General features: G+C 35.7%; 1 protein-coding gene across 6 annotated transcripts; it reads right to left on the reverse strand.

Moving 5' to 3' along the window:
- Positions 1–692: 692 nt before the first annotated feature.
- Positions 693–14,231, reverse strand: LOC132633232 (uncharacterized). 6 transcript variants are annotated; one of them, XM_060349502.1, is made up of 19 exons: positions 14,083–14,229; positions 13,261–13,302; positions 13,025–13,096; positions 12,164–12,229; positions 9,355–9,447; positions 8,570–8,681; positions 8,165–8,210; positions 8,016–8,087; positions 6,974–7,036; positions 6,716–6,870; positions 6,568–6,632; positions 5,909–6,059; positions 4,285–4,390; positions 4,058–4,193; positions 2,173–2,237; positions 1,903–2,067; positions 1,512–1,584; positions 1,340–1,418; positions 693–1,111 (listed from the first exon to the last, which is right to left on the reverse strand). In XM_060349502.1, exons 1-18 carry the CDS (start codon positions 14,084–14,086, stop codon positions 1,369–1,371), a joined length of 1,536 nt encoding a protein of 511 aa, XP_060205485.1. In that variant the 5' UTR covers positions 14,087–14,229; the 3' UTR covers positions 693–1,111; positions 1,340–1,368. The 6 variants fall into 6 exon arrangements, with proteins under 6 accessions (XP_060205485.1, XP_060205483.1, XP_060205486.1 ...); XM_060349500.1 differs by having other exon boundaries at positions 13,025–13,099; XM_060349503.1 differs by lacking the exon at positions 12,164–12,229 and having other exon boundaries at positions 13,025–13,099.
- Positions 14,232–16,546: the final 2,315 nt, after the last annotated feature.

Below are 16,546 nucleotides of genomic sequence, written 5' to 3' on the forward strand. Positions count from 1 at the left end.
TATTTGCACATTTGCCCTTTCTTTAATTAAAAGTGTCACTACACGCATCCCCACAAATACATACAAGAAAATTTGCTAAAAAGGTGATTTGTTCCTCAAGTTTAGCCCTGTTTACAAGAAAGTCAAGTGCCACCACACTGCCACAGCATGACAAACCCATTTTTGAATCACTTGTGATCCTCAATATGAATACATCATAGCATCAGCTGCACCGGAGCCTTATAAAACAGCTATAGCTCTCATTTTTGGATTAAAACACTGATTCTACATCCTTGTTTCGCCCTATTTCATTGATCCCCAGACACGGGCATTATTAATGAATACATAGATACAGAAATCAACAAATGCCTACTGCTCCAGGAGGATGGTTTATTTTTTAAAATTTGCTTTCTGCTCGTCAAAAGAAATAATTCTTTCACTCCAGACAGCAATGGTCAAGCAACCTAAACTATGAAATAAACAATTTGGTAGTCTATATGCCCATTAGAGCGAATATCTTATACGTTTAATTTATGTGTGGGATTACATTAGAAACGTTGTTATGTATTATACTCAAATAGTTTGGGAATTTTTGGAATCTTCATATAAAAGTGAAATCATCATTCAAGTATAGCGATAGTCTCATATCGAAACCTAATCGGTTAATTTAGATTCAATGCGATTGATTTTAAAAATAATTGACACCCCTACAATTATCTCAAACCATTGGATATGAAAACGATAGCCTTACATGGAGATCAGCGCAATAAACTTCTAATCACCATCGTTCTTCAAAAGGACTAATTGCTATGCATTCGGCTATAACCAAAGGCCCAAATCGGCATTTTTGGTGCATAAGATTGACCAGCATGTATAACGGATCTATTGTCAAACAAAATCAAGTGCACAGCGCACTAAAAAACCACCACCATCATGGAATGGTGGTATAAAACTATAATGGATACCAGAACCAATAGCACACTAGGCAGACGCTAAACTGGTGAACATTGCGTGTGTATCAGACGACGAATCAACTTAGCTCAGGGTAATGCTGCAAAGGACCAAAAATTGTCTCTGCTGCTGCCCTGGGTTTGCAGCGAACATCTAAGTTCAACCCTTTCTTCTGAAAACACTGTTCAAATAATAAAGGAAAAAAACAATGTCATGCAAAATGATCAAGTCTCAAAGTATATCTCAAAAGCAAGAACTATTGAAAAGAAGACATGTTAACAAAGATAATGTTTGATCTCTTAAATCCAAAGTTCAGTAAAAGTTGCATAAACAACTAAAGTTTTACAGCTAAACTCACTTTAAAAAAAAGACATTACAAATTAGCACTGAAAGAAAACAGGAGCTCCACCTTTTTCAGTTTTCAAGTTGTTGAAGCAATTATGCAACAGTCGGCAGGGTGGTCACTTTCCCCACAGCAACAGTTTTCCCTGCAGATAGTGTCGGTCATTTTGATCCCATGTTCCAAGATGCAGCATATAATTTAAAGCATGACAAGCTTACAAGACAAATTGGTTCTTTACCTTCAGTGCGAAGAGTGAACCGTCCAAGTTGTGGAAAATCAGAGAACTTCTCAATACAAATAAGATTATTCACCTGGCATGATTATTCCCAAAAGATCAAGACCTAGCACAGTATATAATGGAAGGGAAAGGCGGAAATGAAAGAGAATAAGGGGTTTGAAAAATTTAGTATCCTCCCATAGCTAAAGCATCGCAGGCATCTTCTTTAACAGTTGGGGCTAGATAATAAGTCACATTTTTGCAAGCATAAATATTCAAAGCTAATTGCAAATTACAATCGTAGATATACTAAAAGTGAAAGGTTTCATTATTGTGTAAACAGAAACCACTTTGCTCTCCCTTGTAGATGATAATCCCAAACGTGCATTTCTAATCTAAATAGACAGCTAACCTGAACACGACATAGGATGATTGCGCCGTTCTTCACAAACAAAGGTTTTTTCTTCATGGGCTTCTTTTTCTTGAGATCAATCTGCTGAATCAGTTCAACAATCTCGCATTCCTCAACAATAGCATGAATATGCAACACAGCCTTGTAGCCAGCAGTAAAAATAGCCTGAAAGACCACACAATGTTTATTTAATCACAGATGATGACCGCACTAATGCAGCTCTGAAACTAATTAGAGCGAATGAAAGGCTAGGTTAAGTTTGACCCTTACATTGTCCAACAGCTCCAAGATCTGTAACTGTGCAACAAACTCAGTAACTGCAGATATGGGCTTTGCTGCAAGTGCAAAACACATTAGAAACGCTAAGCTTGAAAACCAATCTATTATGGAGTTGGAGATTCATGTACATGTACAGTACCTAAAAATATCCTCCTTTCTCTGTGTACAGTACACCAGAGTATTAATTTCACTAAGCCATCCATATATCCAATCTTAATATAATTAAATTAGTTCTCAAACTGGATAATGATTTACTAAATAAGTGTGATACCTCAAAAGCACGTTAACAATTTTCCTCAAATCACTGAAGATGCATGTTTTTAAAGCTAAACAAAAAATTAAGAAAGGCGCATGCAAAGAATTATTCTGTAATAGAGAGAGGAAAAAAAAAAAAGGGGGGGGGGGGGGGGGGGGGGGGGGTTCATTAGGTCATTTATCTGTGACTTGTCAACTTCAGTTCCTCACATGTCGGACAAGAATAAATAATAAATCAAAAACAAAATTTGAGAGTTGTATATGTGCTTAATCAAAAACTACGCCAGGTGCATTTTCCCATTAGCTCACTACATTAGTTTTATTCATTTGCCTCATTCACTAGAGTATCAGTTCTGATCTTTTTCTTTTTTCTTGAAACTGTAGTATTACTGTATTAGTGCTGATCTTATTGAATGAATCAGCTCAAAGATATTTCAATTATAAAGTCTACTGTAAAAGACAAGATCAAAAAGTCTACTGTAAAAGACAAGATCAAGGACTCGCACTGCAGGACATCATTGTTTACAGATCAACTTAGGAGGAAAACTAAACTTCTCTCACCTAGTTAAAGACTAAAGGAAACTAAAAGACGTTCCCATCCTTGAAAACAAATCCCACCGACACCAATGAGAATCTCTTTCTTTGGTCTTATCTGTAAAGCAGATAACTGCAGACAAACTGCAGCATATACACAACATGTGTTCCAACTTAAGAGTTAGGATAACTTTTTTTACTCCTTTGTCAAGTTTCTATTTGAATGAAGAATCTTCTTAAATTCACTAGGAAATGATTCAGTAAGCCAGCCACACTGCTCCTCGGGAAGATCTTGCACAAACACTTGGCTGCCAAAAAGGTTAAGGGTTTGTTTGGTATGAAGGAGAATGTTTTCCACAGAAAGTATTTAGCTGGAACTAAGTGATTTTCTAACTTATTTTCTGGTGTTCAAGTAAGCAGAAGATATTATCATTTATACTTGATCTAGGCAAACACTATTGGGATGGAGTGGGGTGAGGGATGGAGGAGAAAAGGAGGGGGGGGGGGGGGGGTCTGTGGTGGTGCAATGGAGGGTGTTAGGGGTGCGGAGGAGACAATCAACATGGAATGCCACTTATTAAACTTGTTTTCCTACTCCCATTAGGGAAGTCATTTTCTTAATTTTTAAGTAACTTGTTTTCCTTGAGAAAATGTTCTCCAATCATTTTGACCAACCAAACAAAGGAATTTTGGAAAACATTTGAGCCGGAGGTCCACCAAAAACAGCCTCCCTACCCGTCAAAAGGCAGGGGTAAGGTCTGCGTACACTCTACCCCCCCCCCCCCGACGACCCCACCTGGTGGGATTATATTGGGTAAGTTGTTGTTGTTGTATTTGTTCTCCTCCATAGAATACACACCCTAAATGCAAAAAAAAAAAATTATCCCACCAAGGATGTTATAATATCTGAGGCATGCCATGTTTGCCAGAAGAAAGTACTCCTTTAAATAGGTAACTGGCTAGCAATATAAATCCTTTTTTTTTTTTTTAAATAAAGTTGGTTAGCAATATAAAACGGAATCTCAAACATTTAATAAAGGGAACAGAGAATGAATACCATGCTATGGATAATAAGGAAAATACATACCAACACTGCACAAGACAAAACCCGACAAGATGTCCTCTTCCTCGATTCCAGATAACCTAACTCGTACATTTTCCCCGGGATCCGCATACCTAACTCTATCTTCGTCAGAGAATATGGCAAGTACTTTAACAGCAGCCTGTAGATCAACTTATGAATGAAATTCCTCAAGTATTCAATAAATCCCATCGCTGAATATAGTTTAAGGAAAAAAGTCCAAGGACAATTACCCTATTTGGCATCACCAATAAATTATCACCTTCACATATGCTCCCAGATTCTATTTTACCCATAACAACAGTTCCCATGTCTTTAAATTTGTCGATAATAGGGATTCTGCAAGAAAGGGAGATTTAATACTCATCGACTGCTAACGAGGGGAATACAGAGAACATAAATCAAAAGGTTATATTGGCCATCCGATGAAGAAAATATGAAAGATGAAGCACCAAAAGTAGATGAGCCCTCACACAAGAATGGCCATATTTATATAAATACACACCTATTACTTTTTGGGACTTTTAACACTATATCTTAAGCAATTTCATCAGTAACACCTGCAATTGTGAGTCTTAATTCCTTAATCCCTAGTTACTAGTCAAAAAAGAACTCCTTGATCCCTTGTTGCAACTATTTCTCAAGAGTTAGGCATTAAATTTTCCACCACTCATTTATTCATTCTTTTGTTTCAAGTATCCTGGGTCTATTATACAAGGAAATGGGGAGATTGGTGATGACGCCACACACCGTATTGGTGCAGGGTGGATGAAATGGAGGCTTGCCTCCGGAGTATTGTGTGACAAGAAGGTGCCACAAAAACTTAAAGGCAAGTTCTACAAAGTGGTGGTTAGACCAACTATGTTGTATGGGGCGGAGTGTTAGCCAGTCAAGAAATCTCATGTTCAGAAGATGAAAGTGGCGGAAATGAGAATGCTGCGATGGATGTGTGGGCACACTAAGAGCGATAGGATTAGGAATGAAGTCATCCGAGACAAGGTTGGAGTAGCCTCAGTGGAAGACAAGATGCGGGAAGCGAGGCTGAGATGGTTTGGGCATGTGATGCGGAGAGATGCAAATGCCCCAGTGCGAAGGTGCGAGAGGCTGGCTAGCGACGGTTTTAGAAGAGGTAGAGGTAGGCCGAAGAAGTATTGGGAAGAGGTGATTAGACAAGATATGGCGCATTTCCTGCTTACCGAGGACATGACCTTAGATAGGAGGGTATGGAGGATTTATATTAGGGTAGAAGGCTAGTAGGTAGTCGCGTTTATCCTTTCTTACGAATAGTTATATTGCTCTATAGTTTCTTGTCTCTTGATTTCTGCGAGTATCTGTTGGTTTATAATGGCTTATTTACTTTCATTGTTTTCATTTTCATAATTGCTTTGATTTGTTTGCCCGTATCTGACAATTCCTGTGCTTTTTCTTGAGCCGAGGGTCTTCTGGAAAGGTAGGGGTAAGGTCTGCATACACTCTACCCTCCCCAGACCTCACGTTGTGGGATTCACTGGGTATGTTGTTGTTGTTGTATTTATTCATTCCTTTCCGGTGCATATCCAAAATGACACCAAAATTTGCAAATGTAAAAGGTAAGCAGCCATAGTGCAACCTTTCGCACTCTTAACTCAAACAGAAGAGGATCTTTTCCAGAAATGGTAAGAACGTAAAGAAAAAAAGATTACCACAAGCAATGAGAAGAATGCATCAGTTCACAAATCTCTTTTTTCTAGAATGAGTTCACAAATCTCTTTACATCATCGATCTAAGAGAATATCAAGCAAATTTAACAATGAGAGCTGAAACTTGGACATACAAAAGGAGAAGAGAGAGACATGAGGATTAGCAAAAATGAAGTACCTTAGTGGACCATCAGGATCTCGGTGAGGAACTTCTACTGCATCAAGAACTTCAAAAAGGCACGGACCATCCCACCATGGGCATACGCTATCCTCCACCCTAGTTTTCATATTTGAACCAAGGAGACCAGATATTGGCAGGAACTGAACATCTGCAATTCAAGTACAAAAATTTTCAGAAGCAAGTGCAGAAATCAAACATCTGCATCTTAGCTAACACGTGGAATTTTTAAATGAAGTAGGAAACAGATTGAAATACAGTGTAATGATGGAAAGTAAGATTCCACAAACGGCATTCTCCTTCAACTATACCAACAGGTGATATTTATAAGGATCATACAAACAGGTGGTGTTGTTTCTGTAAGGTCCATAACACAAGTGGCAAGAATGAAAAACACTCGTTTCTTCGGTATGTACAAGACTTTTGATTACGCACTTTATTTACTTCAATATCAAGATTGACAACGGATTATTTAAAGTTGGAGATGAAAATGAAGATTTACAATAGTTTATAGGAGAAGTGGATCAGGAAACAAGTATAACGTTCTCACTCGGTTATACACTAAAAGCAAGATAAACTTTGATATAGATCAGCTTTTCACCTTTAAACTCTAATGAGAGGGTATGAAATGCAATATATGAGTAGATAATCCTCTTTACCTTTCTTCACATTGTATCCAGATGATTTCAAGAATGGTATCATTTTTGACTCGATCTCATCATACCTTCATGAGACAATTGCTAGAAATTAATACCTACAGTAATTAATATTTCAAATGCATGTCGGAAAACATAGATAGAAGAAGACCTCTCTTTAGACCAGTCCACAGTAGGATCATCCATCTTATTTACAGCAACAAGGAGCTTGGAAACTCCTAGTGTCTTTGCAAGTTGAACATGTTCACGTGTTTGTCCACCTCTTTCATATCCAGTTTCAAATTCACCCTTTCTAGCGGATATAACCTTCACATTAGCCACATCAAGGATCAGTAACACTTCCAAATCCAGAGACAAAATTCATAAACTTCCACGGAGGAGTCCAATGGCAAAAGGTACCATTTCTTACCAATACACCTATATCGGCTTGAGATGCTCCACTAATCATATTTGGGACATAACTCTTGTGACCCTGGTAATAAATACATGCAGTTACAGAAACTTAGTAAGTATTAAACTCGCATTCATCGTGATTGATGATCTCTGCGTCTTTACTAGTCACAAAACGCTTCACACTCCTGAAGAGCACAAACTCGTCTTTTAGATAAGTACTAAATCACAGTTGTCTCACACATCATTGAAGTGAATACAGAACTTTACAAATGATATGTTACATATATTATCATAATTTAGTCCTCAAAACAGTAGTAAACTGAAACAATGTCGCTCTTCAAGGAACTGTTCATTCATGTTAAAACAATGCGCTAAACATTTCTTCTTCAAACCATGCAGCGAATTTGTTGGCATCAAAGGCTCAAAATCAGAAAACTAGTAAACCAAAATGGAAGAAAATTTACTGCCTTATGACAAGAGGAATTGAAGGCGAGTTCATGAGATATGATAAGAGATAGGCGTCAAGCTTCATTTCATTTGAAAGATCAGAAAGACATGCATAAATTATCAGTGATCACGTTAAATTTGATTTATTTGTTCATAAATGCATGTAGTAGCTCATTACTGCAATTTCTCTTGCTTTCCGCAAGGCTAGATGAAAGAAACAAGCATGCAAAAGATTTATCCGCGCAAGAAGTAGACAGACTTCAACAGGAGTTTTTTAGAGATCCTTATGTTAAAAGTAAATGGGGCAAACATTATTCCTCATGCAAAATAAACCCTTTCGCCAAGATTCATAACTCGTTCTCTTATATAAAAGGAAAAGCAGAGAAGCAATTTGCAAGGGATTTGCCACTCATCAAGATTGTAAATCTTGTTGTCTCTGTTTCAAGGACAACAAAATTTCACTGCAAGGGAGACTTTATATAGAAATCCTTATGTTAAAGGAAACATGGGGCAAACACCAATCCTTGGCACAATAAACTCATCAACTAGATTCACAACTTATACTCCTATATACAAGGCAAAGTAGAGAAGCAATCTGTTAGGGAAGTTACCGGGGCATCCAAGATTGTAAATCTTGTCGTCTCTGTTTCAAAATGTGCTCTTCCTACCTCAACTGTTTTTCCCTGCACAGAAAATTGCACACAAGAAATAAACAAAAGCAGTCTAACCTTACAGAAAAGTATATAAATAATAAGAATACCTTCACTCTCTCCTCTTCATTTGTATCCATGATATAGGCCATATACCTAACAGACAAAAACCGAAAATATAAGAGAAGCACTTTTCTTTTTTCTTTTTTCTTTTTTCTTTTTCCCTTTTTGTTTAGGTAACTTGAAAGGCAGGAGAAGCTACGAAGCTGTAAAACAGCAGATAAGCAATACAAAACGAAATTCATAAACAAAAATTCTTCAAGTGAAATCTCACAAAACCAATAATTCTACATCAAATCCTTGTATAGTCCGGCCAATATTGACAGAATAAGATCACATCCTAGAAAGTTTTTATCAAGCATCAACAAATCACACAAACACTGGCCTGACATATGTTCCGGCATTAAAAAGTGCCATAAGCACAAGTTGAACTCTTTAAACAAGGAAAAGCTCACCAACTCTCTCTACTCTTGTCCTTTGCTTCCTTCTCATACTTCTGGATAGTCCGATCATCAACTTGACCACTAAGGAATAGTATCTGTCCTCCAGCTGTGGACTTTCCAGCATCTGCAGTTGAAATTAAATATAATAAGCCTAAGAATTGTATGAAAATCATTAAAATGATCATGTAAGACATATGAGCTTTGGTAAGTTTTCACCATTTTTTAAATACAAACTAAAACTTGCTTTAACCAAAATCCAGAGACATCACGGTTCCTCGTTTCTATTTCACAGGTCGGACTTCTCGAGTTACTGCTAGTTATTATCAATGCAAGGATGAAATGTTTCTCAAAAAAAGAGATGCAAAGAGGAACAAAAACAGTGCATACAGATGCCAACTTTTCAAGCTCCCAAATTCCATAAGAACTACATCACAAATGCACTCAAACACAAAACCTCGACACATCTGGAGGGCTGAGTCAAATATTTCTGTCCCAGTCGTTTTCTTCAGTTTCTGGACAGACACAGCAAACATAGTTTCTCTTATGAAATAGATGCACCAATACATTAGAATGGAAATATCAGTCACAATATCTGCCTACCGTTTTTTTAAGGTAATAATTTATTGATGTTAGGTTTAAGTCCTGGTGTACAAGTGGTATAGCAAAAGTAATCATTCTTTTACATTTTCTCTCTTCCTTGATATTTTAAAGAGTTAGATTTGATGCTTCTAGAAAGCCTATAATTGTAAAAAACTAAAAAGTAGGGCTATCAAACAACATAGGAAAATGAAACTTACCAACATGACCAATGAATACAACATTCAGATGTCTCTTTCTATTAACGTTAACAACCTCATCTACATGTGTCAGCTTCACTTCCCCTTTCCGGCCTGAAATCATAAATTAAGTAAACATTTGCTGCATACTTCTTTGTAGATTTTGCTTAAGATTATATACTGTTTCAGAAACAGATTAACACATCTACTCAGGCCAAATACACCAAAATTCCTAGTTATAAATGCAAAAAATAAAAAATGTTTTGAGTTGCATAACATCTTGAATAGTCAAACAGCAGGGATGATTCTAAATACTTGTAAGGGAAGGATGGCTGTCAGGCAAACATCAACAAGCAGTATTAATATCATTTTGCATTGGTCTTACTTCCCGAAAATACAAGGCACGCTCCACCAATTGAAATCAGCTCGTTCACATTTCACCACAGTTTTAACAAGCAGACTTGTTCCAAATAAATCTTCATGATTAAGTGAATAAGTAAAGACTTGTCTGATCACCAAAAGATATGTTACGCTCGAAAATAGTAAACAACAACAGACAGCCAAGCCATCGAAATAATATAGTCTATTTCTGAAGAAAAATATAGAGAAAAAGAAGCAAAACTACTTGATTTAAAGAAGCAAAACTACTTGATTTCTCTTCTTTTCGACAAACAAACTCTTCTTTACAGAACGTAAAGACAAACAAAAAGGTGCTGCTTTTGAGATGCCTCTCTCATCAACATATTGACATCTTTTTGTGACATAAAGCTACCATGTTAGCTGAGATGACACAACCAACTCCATAGACTAGCTTGTATCATGACTCTTCCCATAGTAGTACCTTAAAATGCCCTTCTCACCCAACCCTCCCTGAGAGGAAATGGAAATAAGGATCCCTCACTTTTTCTAAAAGGCAACGTTCATAACGATAGTAATGCACGAGATATAGGCACCCCAAAGAAGGAAGTGGATACTCACAGCTCACAGAAAAGCAAAAGGAGGTAAAATAATTTAATGCCATGATTATTTCTTATTTTTGAGATAATGCTGCCTAGTCAGCTCCAGCCTCTCTGATTCAAGCACAACAAACTGATTCAAATTCAGCAATATAGGCTGACGCTCCCTCTTTCAACTCTTTTAATCAAAGCCAAACATTTAGACGAATAAATCTAACAAAGCAGCCATCCTCCAAAGGTAATTAGCTGTAGCAATCATTAGCATTATAGTCATTGCTGACTAGTGAAACTATAGAGTAGTAACAAAGTAAAAAAGACGGTTCAAGAAAAGGCGAGAGAAAGAGAGAGAATAAAGTGAATCACGCGGGACTAAGGGTTCTATTCGGCAGAGAACTCTCGGGATCTACTACTCTAAGCATTGTCTGCCTATCTGGACCACCAAACACCCGCTTTATTTGTAATAAAACTTTTCGCCTCACAACGTCAAAACCCATGTTCGATGTCTTCGATGCCAGTTATTACAACACTAAACCTCCAAGTCAAATCTAATGTTTATGCAAAATTAGACTCTTCACAGTAAAGTTCATAATTTCACACTCATCTAAATTTGGTACTTATCCCCCAAAAAACGTCTAAATTTGGCTGACAAACGGGCATGATTGTGCTTTATATACAAACTAACTGCCTGAAGCCCTAAGATAAAATTCAATCTCATAAATCTGGCAAAAAAAGAGACATGATTGTGCTTTATAGACAAATCAACTGCTTGAAGCCGCTCATTTTAAGTATCATCACTATTGAGAAGGTCTTCTACCGAATTCATAAATAAGTGGAAATAGTCCTTGGTGAGCAGAATTCAAAAGACAAAACAAGTACTAGATGCCCAGTGTAACTTTCACAGCTTGTAATGCCACCAAAAGTGACTTTCAAAAGAATAGTTATCGGAAATTTATGAACTAGACAAGCCAGCTTCCACAATGAGATTAGAGTTGCAGTCTAATAGTTGAAACTCCATCATGCACCATTTTTTTTTTTTTGATGACATGGAAACCGGCAGCCGCTACCCTTCGGGTGCGCACAAGGTAAACCCAGCTCCTGTGCAATAGCTCGCAAAACACAGGAGAGGTAACCCGCACTAGGCAAGCCCAGTGCGACGAGCTCAACCCAGAAGGCAAATCCACTATTGTAGTAAGCAGGGGGTTTCGAACTTGAGACCTCCATTATGAAAGCTCCATCATGCACCACTTATATACAGGGTTCCAATCTCATCAAAGTTCTTCCCTCTTCTTCCTTCCCCTTTCTCCTATTCATGAGCCCATGCCCTCCTCGGAGTATCTATCATAACTATTGAGAAGTAAGAGCTTCTGCTTAAGGGATTCATAAATAAGAGGAACTGTCACTTGAACGGAATGCGCACTACGGTATGAAAAAATAAATGCGCAAGAATTCAAAATACAAAAACAAGTACCAGATACAGAGGTGTAACTTTCACAGGCTTGTGATGCCAGCAAAAGTAGCTTTCAATAGAAAAAGTTATAGGAAATTTATGAACTACACAAGCCAGCTTCCATAATGAGGTTGGAGTTGCAGCCTAATAGTTGAAACTTCATCATGCACCACTCATATACAGGGTTTCAATCTCACCAAACTTCTTCCATCTTCCCCTTTCCCATATTCATGAGCCCATGCCCTCCCCCAAAAATTTAAAATAAATAAATAAATTAAGAGATTTCTTAATGTTATCACGCCTACAGATGAATAAAAGCTTCAAAGATACAGATTCAGTAGTTAAATGAGCAAGAATTAGAAATAAGGACAGAGAGAAAACTCAAAAAGGAGATAGATTGTACTTAACCTGTTCATGATCTACCTACCATCTTCCATATTATCAGGTATTACAACATCATCTGGCTTGCATTCTTCCGACATCACACTGTCGTCTGATACCAATTCATGAATATTCAAGACAAAAACATCCAAAACGGTTGCTAATTTCATCCAGAAGGGATAATGAAAGCAAGGGAATAAAGGATAGCCACACATATGAGTTAAAGAATATACAATGGATTTGAAAATAACGAGCAAAATAATGAAATCTAAAAAGAATGAAGTCTTGGAACTATCCTTCTCCCATCAAAAAACTTTTTTGCCCCTCTTTACTGGAAAAAATTAGACATTTTAAACAAAGGGTATACTTTTTAACAAAATATTCTGAAAGTTGTGAAGCATTTTTGTTGGTCCAAAATAATTACAGTAGTAATTGTGATAATCCTGAAAGTCTCATGGATTTTGTTGTGGTAGTTTTGATTGCGTAAAATGCTAAAGAAGAGTTTATGGAATATTTTCAATTCTAAAAAGTAGCCTTAAACAAAAGAAATCGACAAAGGTATTCAGTAGGCACCAAGAACCATAGTGCAAGGATATATGATTAAACAAAGACCAGAAAGTTTCGAGTGTATGTTTATACAAACCTAAGACTTCAAAGGCCTAGAGAAGCAAGGGACAGTTTAAAAACACAGAAGTATAGCCTTATTACCATGCAATGATTGTTATACTAGCGTAGTCAAAATAACAAATCATACTTAAGAAAATTGAAATGCCCTTAAATCTATTAAACACATAAAAAACACACAAAAGATACTCCGGCCAAAAAAAAAAAAAAGATCAAAATAAACAATATAGCTCAGAGCGCCACTTGAAAGCAGAACAAGCACATCATTGAAGTTGTTGCCTACCTCCATCAATTTTATCAGGTTTTACAGCTTCATCAGGTTTTCCATCTTCAGCATTAGTCATCACACTATCTTCTGCTGACATTCAAGTACAGGCACAGACAAACACATTCACCATGTCTCCTTAGATTACAGACATGTAAGATAATGCTAAGCAATTTATTAGCTATATTAACTTCACTTTTACGCACTATATAACAAAGTATATATATCTAAGTACAAGGTGGTGAACTTAATACCAGATGAATCAAGCTGCAACGCCTTGATGTCTTCTTCAATATCTATCACGTAAACAACCAAAAATTCCACCATCCATTAAGTAATCATCCATAGGAAGATCCAAATGCTCTTGATATAACCTTTATTATTACTAAAATATACAAATACGTAGCTATAATTTTGTCTGTGTAGATAGAGAGTATTTCCGAACTCCTTCAACTATGACAACAGATTATCTTTATTCACGGAATTGGAACATCCAATTTTGACACAAAATAAGCAACACCGAATCGAAATTAAACACAAAATTCATTAAAACAAAACTAAAATAATAAAACCTAAGTCGATTAACATAGCATTTCCGAACTCCTTAAACTAAGGCAACAGATTATCTTTACTTATCGAATTGAAGCATCCAATTTTCACAAAAAAATAAGCAACTTCAAATCGAAATTTAACGTAATATTAAAAGAAAATTAAAATAATGAATCCTAGGTCGATTAGCGAAGCATTTCCGAACTCCTTAAACTAAAGCAACAGATTATCTTTACTTATCGAATTGGAACATCGAATTTTCACACAAAATAAGCAACTTAGAATCGAAATTCATTCATAAAAAACAAAATTAAAACAATAAAACCTAGGTCGATTAACGAAGCATTTCCGAACTCCTTAAACTAAGGCAACAGAATATCTTTACTTATCGAAATGAAGCATCCAAATTTCACACAACTTCGAATCGAAATTTAACATAAAATTCATTAAATAAAAAAAAAAAAGGCAAAACAATAAACCCTAGGTTGATTAACGAATGAAGATCTAAGTAATCAAAAAGTACGTACCCATGGCGATGAACTGAAGAGAGAAGGATTGATTCGGTTAGCAGATAGGAGATCAATTCAGAGACCTGGAATGTTCTATTAGCAGGAAAATGTTTACAGCTTGCTTTTGCAACGTGGTAACTCTATATATAGTGGTGGGGTGATGTCCGTTTCTGCTTTTACCTGTCGTTGAAACCAAAAATTGGGTTTTCAGGTCCAATACGGAACCGGGCCTAACAAAATATTGGTAAGTGGAGGAACGTCGGTCTAACAAATAAATTACACTTTTATACTTTGCAGAGAATTTTACTCATTTGAAATTTAATCATATGGGGTAATTTCTTTATAGAGGCAAAAATTACTAACGTGCAGGATAAGGTAAGTTACTTGTCATACTTACATCTGTCTAATTTGCAGTAATGTTATTATTCGAAGAGTCAACTTTAATTCTCATACTCTGAACCTTGTCATACAAAGTGGACCGAGGGAAACTGATAAACTTATTTTGTCAATATTGTAACATTTAGGTTAAATTAAGATTAAATTAGTTGATTACCGTTCTGAATTCTAAAAGGAAGACATAATAAAAATTAATGAGAAACAGGCTTAGCAATAGATTGTTTTGGTATATTATCAGGGATTATGCTGGTGTGGAAAATATAGTAATAATATTAATCATTAACTTCAAATTTAATGTAGAATACTGATAAATATTATATATTAGAAAAAATATGTATTAGATCACGTAATAAGAGTACTTACTTTTTAAGATATTATTGGTAAATTAATCATGTCTTGCTTGATTTTCCATTTGGTTGTGAGATTGACAAAAATATTTCACATGTAATGCATGCATGCGGCATTTGGTACTTAGATATATTGACAAAAAAAAAATCATATGTAACGCATGCATATATTGCATGTTAGGGTCCATACAGGTTATGTAGTTTGGTTCTTCAAGGAACCTAGCAGCTTCCACGTTGATGAAGATGTATTTTGGTGAAATTATTCTTTGTACTTATTAGATGGCTAGATGTATGATACTGAACAAGTTATTAGGGCTCTTTTGTGTAGATGGCCCACATGGCTTCTTTTGTGTATGTAATAACGTCTGAGACAGTTCTGAATTTATTAACTTTCCAGCAACTAAAGTTTGGTTGCAACTAATTAAAATATTCAATAGGTAGGTGATAATTAAGCTCAAGAGTTATCTATATAATCAGTAAAATCCTTCGAGCCTCCTTTGGTGTTAGTTTACTGCACCAGTTAAATTATCTTGGCAATTTTAGATTTTTTAAAACTTTGCGTAAGTTGAACAAGAAATGGTTGAGCTATGTATTGAGAAATGATATTTAGTACTAGTTCAAATATTTTTTGTAATAAATAAAATGCAAAAATAAACAAGACACAATTTTTACGTGGAAATCCTCATAGCTCAAGTAAGTAAAATCATGATCCATCCATGTAGAATTTAACTTAAAAAATTACTAAAACAAAGGAGTAAACAGTTTCAAATTACTACTTTATAATAATAACCTAATTAAGGGGTAGTTTGATTGGTGGAAAGGAATAGACAAGGATATCTCATGGGTTGGAATATTTATGGGATTAGCTCTTTCACCTTCTATAGATGATACCTAATCCCATCATTTTAGTACTAAGGGTGGAATAAAATGATCCTGGGTTTTAATTATTATCTATAACCAAACACAAGATAAAATAATCTAACATTTTATTTCGAGATTATTATTTTTATTCTTATCCCATCAATCTAGCGAGCCCTAGATGGTAACTTTCTACTCACTTCCACGCCTATAATGACTCGATCGGTTGTAGCTAGCAGCACTCCCAAGCTAAAGCTTTAAAGTAGAAAAATGTTTTTGAAAAAATAACCTAAACAACAAAAACATCTTCAATAAGAAAATTAGGTTACAACACAAAACGCATTCTACGAATTCTAAACCAACCGTAGAACTAAAGGAAAGGACTTTAATTTTCAAACTTGATTCTTTAGTTTGATCTCTTAATACTCTTGATTGTTTGATCCTACTTGCAAATTATGTTCGTGTAAATGTATATTTTACACGAAAGCGACTAATGCAATATATCATCAGCATTAGCAGAATTAGGAAACAAGCACAAAACAAATCATATCTTTTAACTTTAGTGAATAAAGAAAGTATGATAAACCACGCAACTTTCCTCAAACAATTCCTGTCACGATTCATCTTTCTTGTAATACAAATCAAATCATATTTTTAACCATATTGAATAAAGAAAACAAGATAAAATCACACAACTTTCCTTAAACAATTCATATTACAATTCGACTTCCCTAACAATTAGATTCCTAAATAAACAAGATCTTCCCAGATTTTCATTTATTTTGGTGGCTATTAGGTCAAAAGTTATTTGATAGAACTATTACACGTAAAAGTGACTCTTAGTCCAACTAAAATTAGATACCAGACTTGCTAACCTTACA

This window comes from Lycium barbarum, chromosome 3 (assembly GCF_019175385.1).
Source record: "Lycium barbarum isolate Lr01 chromosome 3, ASM1917538v2, whole genome shotgun sequence".
NCBI lineage: Eukaryota > Viridiplantae > Streptophyta > Magnoliopsida > Solanales > Solanaceae > Lycium > Lycium barbarum.

Coding starts and splice junctions, on each gene's coding strand:
- LOC132633232 (XM_060349500.1), bottom strand. Junction 12,230..13,024: donor ACCTGATAAAATTGATGGAG/GTAGGCAACAAC, acceptor AATTGGTATCAG/ACGACAGTGTGATGTCGGAA. Junction 1,585..1,902: donor TCATCCTATGTCGTGTTCAG/GTTAGCTGTCTA, acceptor TAATCATGCCAG/GTGAATAATCTTATTTGTAT.